The following is a 14944-nucleotide window of genomic DNA, read 5'->3' as shown; positions in this document are numbered from 1 at the left end:
GAGAGGATGCAGCTGGGAAGATTAATAGATTGTTTCAAAGAAACAAAAGTCAGACTAGTCTCAAAAGGAATTTAAGGTGGCAACTGAGTTCCATCTTTCCCAGTGGAAAATATAAAAGGACTCCAATATTAACACTCAAATTTCAGCAGTTCTGGCAGGTGGCAAGCATAAAAGCAAGAGTAATCTGATAAAAGGGCCCAAATTGCTGATATGTATCCAAACCATCACAGAATTTCAAGGTTAAACACTGAAGTAAAAGACTAAAATAAAACACGGCAGAAGGAAGGAAAACCAGCGCACACTGACATACTGAAACACTATCTTCCTGGAGTCCACTGGAAAAACAGGCTGGCAAAACAAAACTGGATGTTACAAATCCTTCTGAAAGAAACAGAAGGTGATACAGAAATTGTTAGACAATTCTGATTCACCTGCAGCTCTGCACCTTCATCACTAACTGCAGTTCTTGTTTTGCATCATCAAAAAACAGAGAAAACATAAAAATTACAGGAATGGTCAAAAAGTATATATTCCATACCACAAAAAGCATTCAAGGATTAAGACTGTTTGGTCTAAAAGAGGGAAACTATGAGGTCCTTAGAGAACAGCTGCTGGTTGTGTCTCCCAGGTATCAAATCAAATTAGCAGAATGCAGACTCAACCCAAAACGAGATGGCTGACCTTTTTGTGTCAGCGTAACAACTCAGGTCCTAGTTTAAAAATCGTCTGCTAAGTATCTCCCTGGTTCAAGAAATCCCTCAACCGAACACAGATAGTCTGGGAGATTATTCAAGAGAAGCATTACTATGTCCTTGACCTACTCTTACGTCTTCCTACAGATAACTGCTGATGTTTTTACACAGGGGAGAGCACTTGTGCAGCAGAAGTTTGGAGCCTCCTGTTCTTCTCCCTGAAAAATTGCAGCACTGGTCTAAGTGGTATAAGGAGCCTCCAGGTGACTTCCCAAATGCAAAAAAGACACGTTAATACAGGCTGCTGTCACTGACATCATAGCAGCTGTTAAACTGACAAGCACCAACACAATGCTGCTTTAAATCCAGCAAGCCAACTGGCCGCCGTTGAGACAGGACACTTCGACCGACTCCAGTTCTGATCCAAAGCCGTTCCCATGCCATGTTGTTCAAACTCTACAAACACATCAGGAACAGTGACACTGACCACCCTCAAAATAGCTCTCAGATCTGCCATCCTCCAGGCAGTAGCAAACATCCATCAATAAAACAGTAATAGTCATTCAGGATCAACTACGGGAACTCTTGAAAAAAATCATTTTAAAAAACTCATTATAAAAAAATAACCAAAAAAAGAACAAAAGACGGAATTTTTCAGAGAAGACCTTTGAGTTTCGTCAACACCTTCCACCTTCAGTGAATGGCTTTGATTAGCAAATCTCCAGTCCCTTAACTGGTTCAGCAAACGTCAGCACCCAGTGGCAAACTGGCGCCTGGCTTGTCAGCTCTCTTCCAGTGCAAAGGTGTAACTAAGTTCATCAGAGGGGGCAAAGGATAACAAGGAGAACATGGTTAAAGTGTGGCTGGAAGGCAAAGGGCTGAGATGTAGCCACTACTTCAAAAGATGCTTCCAAGTCAAAAATATTCCAGATACAAAAACGTAAGGAGACTGAAAGATGGCAGCAGCAGCATCTCAGGTCAGCAGGTGACAAACTCCCCCAGAGGCACGCTTCCACATGCTCGTACTTACGGCTCCTGCACCAGACACGTGAAATGGGAAGCTGTGCTGGAGCCTCACCACCAAGCACGAGAAAGGACAACGGAAAAGCCAATCTGAACAAACCAGGTAGGAATCTGGGTTTCAGAGGATGCTACTGCTCGAGACCTACCCATGTCCTTGGAGAACAGACCTACCCAATAAAACCACGACAGACAAACGCATTTAAAAAACAAGACACGGTGGGGTTTTTAATTGTTTTGGGTGTTTATATGGGGAAGAGGGGAAGAAGTGGAATGAAGTTTGCCCTTGTCAGACCTGAACGCATACCAGTGCAGGCTGCATGCTGTGGAAGCATACAATGCCTGGAAGCAAAATGCCATCTCCAAGACAAAGACAGAAGGAATTGAACACATTCTTTTCATTTTACCAAACCCTCGGCGTAGGTAGTGAACTACCCTGCAGGTCAGGTTACGGACACTATTTTACAGAGCTCGCTAAAAGGTACCTCTGAGTGCCCTAACACTTCAGCCAGTTCCTTCACAAAAGAGAATCAATTATGTTTCAACTTCTGAGTAGATGGTTGAGAACAGATAATAGGATGAAAACTACCATTGCACACTTCAGGTAGCACACAAAATAAAGCAAGCAAACGCACAACCTGCTAGCCAAACAAACCCTCCCTCCTTCTAAGACAGGGTAAATGATTAGCTTGGCATGCCCCCTTCAAAAAGACAGAATCAGAATTAAGTAACCGCCCATTTTCAAAATGAAAAAAATCTCCTCTTACAGAAAAGTAGTCCAATACATGAAAAAAGATGGCAAAAGCAAATCTACTCTCTTCCCCCAACTTTATCTTCTTATGTATATATATGTATTTCTTCTAAACTGAAGGAGGAAGGAAATGTCAAACATCAGAGTCATACAATGGGCTATCAGATGTTTCCCAAACCAAGTAATCTGACATATGGGCAGACAAAAAAAAAAAAAAAAAAAAAGGAGGTGGGCTGGAGGAAGTAACAACCCGAGTAGAGTAAACTTTGGTATACTGAGTTAAAGAACGCAGCTCCTTTTTTTCCCTTATACAAAACCCCTGTATTTAAGAGCTCGGACCAGAATATTTCTGTACACCTCATTTAAGTGGGATCGCTTGGTGAATTCCAACAACGGCTCACACAGTCGTTCCACACGTGTCCATCACTGACCTGCAAAGCAAACCACGCCGCCTGCCCACACCGGGCCAGGGCCCAGATCCCTGGCTCCAGGCTGAGAAGGCAGGAATGGTGTGGAATAACAGCCAGCCCTGGTTCTTTAACATCAACATTGTCTTGACCAGTGACATCAAATAAAGCTCAAACTGTTAGGCAGCCTGCCAAAATCCCTTAGCCCTTCAAAAAACCACCACCTGAAGAATTATTCCATATGAATCTTCCTCAGTATAGAAAGTAGTAAATAAATCCACTACATGACTGGTCATGTAGATTCATTTTGCCAGCTTTCTTACCGTCATTCCTGCAGAGACAAGAATCCTGCAACTCCTGCCAGAAGGAAATTATGGAAATTCGCAGAGAACTCAAATCAAAATTTTATTAAAATACACACGCGAAATTAAATAACCAGAAACACTGGGCTAAAAATGAAACCAGCAAATTCAGAATCAAGTAATTTAACCAGTTAACCTCTTCTGTCAGAAAAGAAACTATTTTTTTATAAAAATACTTGACATGGTCACTACAAGATGTTCCTGGAATGAGTTTTATAACTCACTCGGAACTGCCTACAAATTCAGTAACATTGTGGACATACATGAAGTGAGACTCAAAAACCTGACACTAAGATTGCAGATATACCAGATTAGACCTGAAAACTTCCTAGTAAACCAGACACTTCAATAAGGAAAAAAGTCACAGTTTTATACCGTACCAGACCAACCCATTTTGAAAGGTATGTCTCACAGCCGCCAGCTATGGACGCATCGTCACCAAAAACCAGAAGGTTGCCAGTGCCTGGTCAGTACGCACAGAACAGCTTTCCTCTAAATTTTGTTTTCAGCCCTCTGTTCTCACAAGATACTACATTTTATGGGCAAATATGGAGCTATGAGAACAGGCAACAACAAGGCACTGACCACAGCACAGCTCTTTTAAAGCTAAGAGATGAATCAAACAAAGCTTTACTGAACAAGCTTTAAATTTCCTTCTCTGAGACATGGTTTGTGGTTACACAGCCACTTTGATCCCGCTTCAGTCCATGCCGCTGCCAAAACTTGGTGGGGAGAGAGAAGAAGGGGTACACAGAGCTGGCTGGGGAGTGAGAAGGGGGAAAAGTTATTAACTAGGTCAGTTCCACAACCCAGCCTTAAATGTGAGCTTAGGAATCCTTTTGGAGTCAGCAGGGCATGGAAGAAGAGTGAAGGGGGAGAGAGAAAAATGAAAGAGGGAAAAAACCCCACACCTTTTCCCCTGTAATTAACATTATTTTCTTTTCGTCAAGAGTACGCTCCGCTACAACACTGGCTGACTAAAGCAAGGAGAGGTGAGTGCCAAATGAGAAGCAGTACAGAAATACATGTGTCGTATCTTACACTAAAAATGAATTTTGGCAGACTGTTCTTCTTTCCCCCATTTTCATAAGCTCATTAAATACATTCTTCAGTACGGGGACAAGGTCTTCATGTATGTTTGAGCTCATTTGTGTTAGTCACATAAATGTAAATATTGCCTAGGGGCACATTATACAAACAGCAACACACAATAAAATTTCCTGTCTCAAAGAAACAAAAGAGAAAACGCCACTAAAAGCTCAAGTCACATTTGCATATGCACTGCTGCTCAGAAAAATTAATTAAGCCACACATGACTCAATAAGAAATAGCATTTTTTAACAACGCTCTCTTCTCCCACGTTATGAATGACAGGACAAGAGGGAATGGCCTCAAGTTGCGCCAGGGGAAATTTAGGTTAGAATCAGGAAAAATTTCTTTACAGAGAGGAAACAGGAACAGGCTGCCCAGGGAGGTGGTAGAGTCCCCATCCCTGGAGGTGTTTAAAAACCGTGTGGATTTGGTGTTGAGCAACATGGTTTAGGGACCCTGACAGTGCAGGGTGAATGGCTGGACTCAACGATCTTGAGGGTCTCTTCCAACCAGACGATTCTATGAACAGACTGAAGTAGGAAGTGAGAGTCAGCATTTACCACGATTAATCGAAACGCCAAGCACAAGCCAAAGGAAAGACTGCTTAAACCTTTTAGGTCTGCGAGACACAAACCAGGCATCACCTCACTAAGGAAAACGCTCAGAACCCTCCGGATCTGCAAAGCAGCACTCGCTATAGGGTATCAACGTGGTTTACGTTCAGGTGTCATCATCATTTCACAGCCCAGCGACCACACAGGCCGGACTGCGGAGCAGCGGAAGCCGCCGCGGGAACGCCGCGAGCCGCTGCTCGGAGCGAGGGTCACGGGCCCGTTACCCCTGCAGCAGGGACTCCGCCACTGCGTGCGGAGGGAGCCGGCACCATGTTTTAGCCACGTTTTGAGGTCTGTGAGAGCAGAGCATTTTTATTAGCCAGTCGATGTCAGGGAACTCAGGGAAAGAGGATCCATTTTCAAAGCAATACTTAGAGCTTAAAATGAAAGTGGGCTGAGGAAGAAGGATGCCCCCATGTAAACAGAACTTGCAAATCTGCTTTGAGATCTTCCGTTGAAAACACTTGTGCAGTTTTAAAACTAGGAAGATAATTCTAAAACAAGCTTGATTCTAGTCAGAGCAGAATTTTTTTTCATATTATGTGTGTTTCTATGGCACCAACAAGTCGCAAATCCCCACTGTGCTACACTCCACACAAGAAAGTGCACTGCTCACCCGAAGAACAGTACTTGAAGGAACATGAAACCATATTGTCAGCCTTGAAGGCAACAGTCTGAAAAGACCAGCCACTTACTCAGTTTTATTAGGTTGACTGTAGGATCCCACAAACAAGTTTAGGAGCAGAGTTTGTAGGACAGCAATGTAGTAAGTCTGTGGACATCAGCTGGTAACCTTCCACAAATACAAACAAACAACTAGGGGAAAAAAAAAAAAAAAACACAACAAAAGACACTAATTTATAATGTGATGATCCTGGTGACCACTGCAGTCAAGAGTCAGTCAGGACTGAGTAAAAACTAAAGGCAGAGTAGGAACAGGGCTCAAAGCTTTGGAAGTGAAAGCACAGTAACTTTGAGAAGACAATGAAGCAATGCAACATGGTCTTTCATCACACTAAAGCTCCTCCGAATTTTAGGTCACTCCTGACACCCTTTGCCGTACTCTTTTTCCAGCTCCAGCATATGAAACGTTATGCAACTTCATCCCAATTTTCAGAGACTGACTTGTGCCTTTTGATCCACCACGGCAGCTAAGTCAAACAGTTGAGGAAACATCTCCATACTTCATGCAAGCCCTCACCATCATATGATTAACCCTTACTCATAGGAAAAATCAAATTAATTTCAGTCAGACTACTTTTATGATTAAGGATTATTCACAGGAAGACTGTTTGCCAGCTGGATCTGAAGTTTTAAGACAAAGAGTATTACCTCAGAACATAAATAGTTATTAGACAACTCTTAATTAGTATTAAAGTAAACTGGCCCTTAACAGTTGCTTATTAAATATCTTTTTGATAAACAGACACTCTTTTTCAGAAACAGCAGCAGACATTTTGACTACTGGAAAAACGGAGTTAGGATAAATGTAATTTCTTCCACCGCTGTGCTAAAAACGTAACGATTTCAGACAGAAAGTGTATTTTTAATGAGCAGCCTATAAACCTGCTGTGTGTGCCAGTGTAAACAAGTTTGTATCTGAGGTGTGTTATGGTGACAAATATGCAAATCGGCCCTTATATCGTCTTACCAAGAAATGCTTTACATTTGGAGTAAAATTGTACATTACTTTGTGTAGCTTGGTTGGGAGTTTTTTTGCCTGACAGAGCATACAAACATTTACCCATTTTTCTAGAACGGCACTGGATTCCTGCTTCCCCCCAGAGCAATACAGACAACAACCCTTTGCGTTGCTACGTCCAGAGGGACACTTCCTGACACCCAACTACACAATCCCGAGATCACACTCAGCATCTGGACACTCAAAGTTCACTTTCAAACCTCAACACTGTGCCTTCTCCTCACGTGAAACATTTCAAGGTAGGAAGGTGAAGAAGGACTCCTACACTTTCTGGGCATCACTGATAAAAGAGCATCCATTCCTAAAAAGCTTTTCAACTATTTTCCTGTGAAAAGATTCAGAAGAAACAGTGGCACCTAACCTCTCTCCAGAAAAACTGTCTACAGTTGACAGAAAAATAAACTCGAAATCACGAACTGCTAAACCAACCCAAATCCACTACAGCAACCAGCCAGCCTCACCACAGCGCTCTGGCTGCTCTGGGACGGGGAGATAGTGTTCCTTCTTAAAAAAACAAACGTTTGTGGCAAGAAACAGGATTTCAACATAAACAAACAGTATGGCAGCAGATTGTAACTATTTCAGAACTGCAATTATCCAGTCAAGGATATTTCTTTTTGATTCACACCCAAAACAAAGCTCGCGATAAAAAAAATTCACTGTCAACTTCTAATAGCAGAATCAGTTTAAAAAAAAAATAAATTGTAATCCACCTTAATCCTGAAGAAGGAATTCCTATCAACAGCCGATTAGTTTGTACATGTTTTTGTTCTGTTGCACTGCAAAAGTAAACAATTAGCCAAAGTTTCTCTAATTAGTAATCCAGACTACTGTTTCTTTAACACTTCATAAATTCTGAAATGAATATGACAATTTGAGGTTAAAGGGTCAACGGTGTTGGCCACATATTTCCAGTCAGTATTTCCTGTCTCAATGTCTTTCACCAATACATAAATCCTAACAAATACTAATGTAATTTAAAATAACTCACCTAATAGTTACTGTGTATTTGTATATATGCTATACTGAAAAAAATACTACTTTAGTGGAATTTTTTTTTTTGCCAGTAGAGCCAGAAAACAATAAAAACATTACAGTTTCATACACAGCACCACATTACAGGTACGGATAGATCCCAGAAAATTACAGGGGAGATTAAAGGGTTGCCCTTTAAACTCATTATTATTAAACCCACTTGCAAAAGAATTGTGCTATACTTGTTTCACTACTACACACCCATTCAAAATTTAACATTTCCCTAGCCTAGCACGGTGGGGGAAGACACCAAACCACAGTAAATATGAAATAACTTCAGATGATAATTTATGCTAATTGCACGCTAACGATTATTTCTACCAGTGACAGATTTACAGATCCCAACGACATGAAGAGTGAAATGCTTCTCAAAACCACGCTGCTCAATCCTCCATCAATAAACAGGGGCTCCACCACTCACCCTCCATAAAGGACAAACCATTCACTACCTTGCTCTTAAAATCAGGTACAACTGTCTCCCTCACGCCGACTGTTTTATTTTTCTTACTGGGTAAGAGCAGTGTATTCCAAATTACCATAACAACTCCAGCATCTCGATACACAGAGCACTGTTACAGATTTATAAATATCGGAAAATGTTACCAAACAGAAGCACGGGTACAAACTTACATAACACAACAGCTCAATAAAAAGCCAAAGTAAGAATTGCATTTATTCTCACGGAAGAATCTCTGGGCCAGTTTCTGGCAGCATAAGTGACTACGGCTCTTGTTTCAGATTCTTAATAGGTTTGAGTAAAATAAAAACCAAAGATACCCTCATTAAAAAAATGAGGCAAAATAACAAACACACAGCAATAAAAGGCAGAAAACATAAAACAAAGAGCTTAACTATTTGCATTTTTAATTAATATTCTTTTTCCTCCCCTTAATTTCTATAAGGGCACTAGCAACAATCTCTTCCATTCTACTAGAAAAAGAACAACATACGCACCCACCTCCAACTCTGGCAGAGCTCTGATGCGGGGAGGGGGTATCTACCAGAAATCTTTCACACATACTATCCTCAAACTTGCATTCCAAGTTCTTGTTTTGACTGTACCATACCATACCATGCACTAGAAAAGTCCCTCCCTGCCTCCGACATTACCCCTGGTAGCACTGGAAGGCTCCTGAAGATCAGCCAGTCCTCTCGCTCACTCAGCTGTTGCCCAGCCAGAAGGAATAATGTTCCTTTTTGTGTCAGGTAAAATAAAGCAAGGTATTTCCAAATGACTTTGCCCTTACACAAAACCAAACTGGTTTCTTGCTTTAGATTTGAATTACAAATCTGTAGCTAGCCAAAACTGATACACCATAATTTCTGCAACATTAAGCCACGTAATACGAGTAGGAAGTTGTCAATTACCAGCAAGATGAGTAGCCAGCATCTACGCAAACAAGCCATCCAGCACACTACATTTCCAGCCACTGTTCTTCTCCAGAGAAGGAAAAAATGGAAAGGTTTGGGGTTTTGTTTTATTTTTTTCCCCCCTCTTGCCCCCAAGCACGGTCTATGCAGAGGAGACCCCGCCGTAACAACAGCTGACATGTAGTCACAAGGGCCCGGAGCGTGAAGTCCGAGAGACAATCACACTCCGTGACTGTTCGCTGCTGCTGAAATGGCGTTTGTCATTGCGGAAGGAGAGCAAAACCCCGCAGCCGGGCAGGCACAAAGCACACCGGGCACGGGGTGCCGGGGGAGGCGGGGAGAACGGGCTGTTTACCGGAGGGGACGGTGGCACACGCAGGGCACACACTCCGCTCTTCAGGGCGACACACAGGCTCGCAGCGAACCGCGTTAACGAGCAAACCCAACACGGGGCGCCGGGCCGGGGGAGGGGCCAGCGGAGGAGCAGCCCCACGGGCCCCGGCTATAAAGCCCCGGGCAGCTGCACCCGGCCGCCAAACGCGCCGTTCCGCTCGCCGGGCACTCACTCACCAGCGAGAAGAGGTTCGAGTGGCAGTCCTCCAGGCTGGCCCCGTTCGCCACCCAGTTCGCCGCTGCAGTCATGGTCCTCGGCGAGCCCGGCCGCCAGGGAGCGGCATGTCTGAGCGGACGGGCCCGGCGGGGCGGCGGAAGCAGCCGGCGCTCCTCGGTGCGGCCCGCGCCGGCGGCAGCGCTCCGGTGCCCGAGCGCGGGAGCGTCCCCGGCAGGGGGCGCGCGGCGGGCGGCGCGGGGCGGCCGCGATCCTCTCTCCGCCCGCCGCCGGCCGGGTAATCCTCACGCCGCGCGGCCCAGGCCCGCGGGGGCCCCCTCCGGCAGGGCGCGGCGGCGCGTCCCGGTGCCGGCCCCTCAGCACGCGGTGCGGGGGGAGCCTGCTCCGATCCTCCGGGCCGCCTCAGAGCCGCCGGGGCGACGAGAAGAAGGAGGGGGGGGGGCGGCGGCGTCCTCCTTCCGCGTCCAGGTCTGCCCCCCCCCCGGCCAGGGCGCGCGTGGCGGCGGGCGGCGGAAGCGAAGGCGGGCGGCGGGACACGGGGCGGGGGAGCGTCCCGGCCGCGGGCAGTGGCGGCGGCGGCGGGCGGGGGGCGCTGTCTCGCGTGCCGGCGGAGGCCGTGTCGTGTCCCCTCCCCTCCGCTCTGCTCCGCTCCCCGCCCGGCCGCCCCTCGCTGCTGCCGCCGCTGGCTGTGGGTGGATGGTGTTTTCCTCCTCCTCCTCCTGCTGCCGCCGCCGCCGCCTTGTTTACGCTCCGTGCGGGGCTCCCGGTGCTACGGGCGGCGAGCGGCAGCGCCGGCCTAGAGCGGGAGCGCTGTCCCTGCCCGTCCTCGCCCCGCTCCGCCTGGCGCTGCCCGCCCCGCGGCCCCGCTCACCCGCTCCTCCTCACACACTCCTCTCCGCTTCTCCCCACTCTGACAGCAATGGCGACCGCCAGGCGCAGCGCGCCTCGCCATTGGCCGCCGCCGCCCCACGTGACAAGCGCCGGAGGGCGGGGGCCCGGCGCTGGGGCTCCCCCCGGGCCCCTCCCTCCGCCGCCGCGGCGCCCGCCGGGCCGCTGGGGGCGCGCGGGAGCGAGGCGGGGGCGCGCGGGAGCGGGGCGGGGGCGCGCGCGGGAGCGGGGCGGGGGCGCGCGCGGGAGCGGGGCGGGGGCGCGCGCTGCGGCGGGGCCGGGCCGGGCCGGGCTGCCCGCACCGGGGCTGCCGCCGCTCCCGGGTGTCGCCGCAGCCGGCGCTGCCGGGGAGCAGGACCCGCCCTCCGCCCCTCGGGACCGCACAAACTTTGTCGTTGCTGGCGCTGCCGGAGCGGCGGCCCCGGGGCTCTCCGGCCGTCCCCGGTAGTAGCCACCGGAAAATGTTATTTAAAAGGAGTTGTTCGGGGCGGGGGGCCGTCGGTGGTGCCCGACCCCGCGCCCATCTGTTGATCCGCGGACTTCGCCGCAGTTCGCCACCGCCAAACATCCGACAGGTTTTTCCGCAGCACCTGCGCGTGTTTCGAGGGAGTTTAAAACTGGCTTCAAAACGCACGCACTCCAGTTTCTGAACTGGGGCATCCCTCCCCTCCCCGCCCCGCCCAGAGCTCCCCTCTAAAAGTCAAGTTCAATCCCAAGTTCTGCAGAGTCCGGGAAACACGGCTTTGCTGAAATCCACAACGGCCCCACGCTCCTTCCTCAGAAACAGCTTTCAAGACTTTGCACAGTTACTTTTTTACAAAAGGAACTCAAAAATGCCTAACAGTAAAACAAACGGATGGAATTCCAGTAATACTCATGGTCTGGAGAGAAGAAAGGATCGACAGAAAACCCAACATCAAGTATTTTGTTTAAAATACACCTAAAATTCATAACAAATATTTTTTTCACCCTTCGTAACGACCCTTTGATTGTAAGCAGTGGGAGCCCGACCTGCTTACGCAGATGAAAGCTCACCTGCCTGATTTTCTCAGCCCCGGGAGTGTTCCGCAGGTGACACAAAGCAAACGTCGCTGCTTAAAAGATGAAGATGGTTTAGCAACTCAGCTTAAGCTTTAACCCAGAAACACAGCACGTTCTCAACGATCTGATTCAGTGGAAAAAGTTCTCCCTCTGTGCTCAATGGCAGCTTTCCTTATCGTGATTTTAATCTTACTTAGGCATCTTTTTTGCAACTCACTTTTCTTGGTAATAAATTAAGATTAGGATCTATTCTAATGACTGGACGGAGTTCGTTTGGACTTACCTCATAGTAACAAACCTCTAACACAAACAAGTATCACAGCCACTTAGCTGAGTTACGTACATAGAACGACAGATAGAATTTAAGCCAAAATAAAATTTCCACCAAGACCAGTGTTCTTACCACGTGCACTCTTTGTCGGGCAAATCCAAGCCCTCATGCCCGTTCCCTTCACTGTCGCTCCCAACAGGAATTCTGTCTTGCAAAGACTGGGCCTGTATTAGTGAGAGGAAAAATGTTTTAAACACACAAGTTCAATACTCGCGTTGTTAGAATTGCCATGTATTTATTTTTTCACACCTATTAGTCAGCCAAAGTCTCACCCCAGGGAGAGACTTTTATCCTCCTAAAGTTCTTCTAGAAGAAAGAAAGAGGCACAAAGATGCTGTAAAAGCCCCAAACTGGTAAGGGGCAAAGCTGACAAAGCAGCTAAACTGCCATAGTCTAGAAATTGCTCGCGAGACAGAATCGGAGAGCAGAGTACTTTGGACCACGTTACTCCCTTTTTGGCAAAAAGTCTTGTAAACAGAGAACACAATCAGACACTTGTAAATATGTCAAGCAACACACATCAAGCAACAAAGCTAAAAACCACATCCGCGTTACAATAACGTGGTTCTTTGTAAATACACTGCTGCATCAGTTACCCCTCCTGTCACTAAACGATGCCTACAGTACAACAAACCCTTTAATGAAGTATCCATTCTATTTCTGGAATAAAAGAACATCGCTTCAAACGAAAAAAATATTTTCTTATCATATAAATATTTTGAAACTGAGAACCACATTATTACTTATCCCAGAGAAAGCTAACAATACTGTGCAGAATTAGACACTGTTTCTTCCATATGCTGCTTACCCTCCAAATGGTATTTCCAGTTGTCAGCATTCCTCTTCTGGATCTTCCAAACAGAGATGACTTATTATGCTTGATTTCCTCATTAGAATGTGGGGACTAACACACGATTCAGATCCACTTTCTTGGGGAGACATGTTAATATACTCACACTGTGCTGCTTTGGCCATTTTTCAGGATTCTTATGAACATTAATTACTCTTTAAATTAAAAATCTTTTAGTATAATTAAATTACCTGCAATGGGTCAATGTTCTGAAGTTGAAGAGTTGCAGCTCGCCTTTGTGAAAGGCTACCAGTCAAATATTTTGACTGCGTCCCTGCATTGCAAAGTTCATTTTGGTTTTAATTTGAAAAAAAAAAAAGACAGCATCTCTCTAAGTAGTTTGCCGGTTACTTGACTTTATGTGATGTTCAACAATCGTAGACAAGAAACATCCTTACAGCCTCATCATCCACTTCACAGTTCCGAACTGGGAAAGTTCCCTTGCTGCTGCCTTCTGACAATACTGTTACTTAAACCAGAAATTGTTCCCCTTACAGATATCATATCCAAGTGACACTTGCTCATGCATAATTATCCTAGATGGTATGTGGCAGAACGCGTTTCCCAACTCAGGGTATTTAAGTTTTATTCCCTGTTTTCTTTTGCTTCCTTTTAAAATTTGATCAATGAACATGAACAATAACATTGAGTTTTCTGCTTTAACAAAATAACCATTTTTCCATGGTAGCAAGGTACAGGAACTTTTTAATTATTCCTGCCAATGTACTAACTTGCAAGCTGCAAGATCAAAACTCAGGAGCAGGAAGGAGTTTCCAGGCTCCTGGAGACCAGCTGGGTCACACTTAGCCTTCACCCTACGGAGCTGATAAGCGCTCAGGGAAGGAGCCAGCTACCGACCCTTACAAAATTAGTCCAGATAGCAACAGCCAACCTTCTTTTATTCCAGAATAACTTACCCAGAGCTTACAGTAATGATCAAACCTGTTCTTCCAGGAGGATGGCTCAGCAGTGTCATCAACTTTGTTTTCACCAGCAGGTGTTGCTTATGCTTCAAACTAAAGATGGAGGAAGAAACAAAGATGTCAGGAGGCTAAAGCAAAGCTGGAGCGTCAAGCAGTTGCTTGGGTTTATTTTGTCTGAAAGCATGTCAGCTTTGGTGTACTTTCAAGTATCTCCAACTTATGGAAAGAATATTTACCTGAGGAATACAACTAGCTTGAGCACGCGATTCAGACAGGGCTCTCTCAACTCTAGAATTTGGCCCTTCTTACACCAGCAGCAGAACTGGAGCTCAGCCAAGTTTCATCAGCGCAAAAAAGAAGCACTGTTTGACATTTCATGTCAAAGATGATAACTCATTTCTAGGTAAAATTTATTTTTCCACATATTTGAGTTGGACGTTATGGTTATTCACTAGCACAAAGTAATGATTTGGGGTTTAAACCAAAAACCTTTACTTCCACAAATTGAAGACTTGAGAGGAAAGAAAAACCCACAAACTAGTTCACTGGCATAAAGAAATTAACAGCATCTAATTTTAACACAAAAAAATAATTAAAAAATTTCACACATTAGATCCATACTAAATAGTTATTTTTATTTTTTTAAAAAAACACTCATAATCAGCAGATCGCCTGTAAACTAACATTTTAATATGAATTTTACTAAGATATAGGACTGGCTATATTAGTAAGTTTGTTTATTCCTAGAAAAGGTAAAAAATTACCTGAGTTTTAAAACAAAATATTGATTTTCTGAAGGGATGGGTACTTTTACCTAAGAGGAAAAGAAATACACAAGTAAAAGATTTGTTTGTAGAGAAGCTGTTCATGAAGCCCACAGTTTAAGTCCTACTAGTGATTAGACCGCGGTCTTTGAATTAGTCATCCTCGCTCGCCACCATTATCAATAAATACTGCAAGATGGATCCATATAGTCTGATTACAACCATCCCTAAGTATCAAAATAGCCAGAGAAACGAAGCCTATTTCTCATTGAAATTAATAACATGGATTATTTTATAGTGCACAAAAGCAAGTCAAACACAGCCCACATGACTCCGAACCTTCCCAGTCAACGCTACCTGAGATTTTTATAGCGCTCCCATTCCCCAGTATCCAAGCATTGTCCTTTGACCATCCACAGCAGCAGGGATAGTCTGCTGGGACTTCACAGAGCTTCTGTTTCTCTTCCTTTTCCAGGATGAAGAAAAGACCAAATGTAGGCTACTGCCAGATGTGATGCTAGACCTCACAGCAG

The 14944-nt window shown here is 45.5% G+C and overlaps 1 protein-coding gene across 2 annotated transcripts in view; it reads right to left on the bottom strand.

The window, feature by feature from the left end:
* Positions 1-9699, bottom strand: part of MED13L (mediator complex subunit 13L) — a 195682-nt gene extending 185983 nt beyond the window's left edge. For both annotated transcript variants that reach the window (XM_086623263.1, XM_086623264.1), the window contains exon 1: positions 9617-9699. In XM_086623263.1, the coding sequence (XP_086479389.1) occupies positions 9617-9688 (72 nt within the window). In that variant the 5' untranslated portion in view covers positions 9689-9699. The remainder of the gene's footprint in view (positions 1-9616) is intronic.
* Between the last annotated feature and the right edge of the window lie 5245 nt (positions 9700-14944).

The sequence above is a fragment of the Tauraco erythrolophus genome, chromosome 19, assembly GCF_009769465.1.
Source record: "Tauraco erythrolophus isolate bTauEry1 chromosome 19, bTauEry1.pri, whole genome shotgun sequence".
Taxonomy (NCBI): Eukaryota; Metazoa; Chordata; class Aves; order Musophagiformes; family Musophagidae; genus Tauraco; species Tauraco erythrolophus.
Note: the sequence above shows the minus strand (reverse complement) of the source record. Positions and strands in the feature narration are given on the sequence as shown.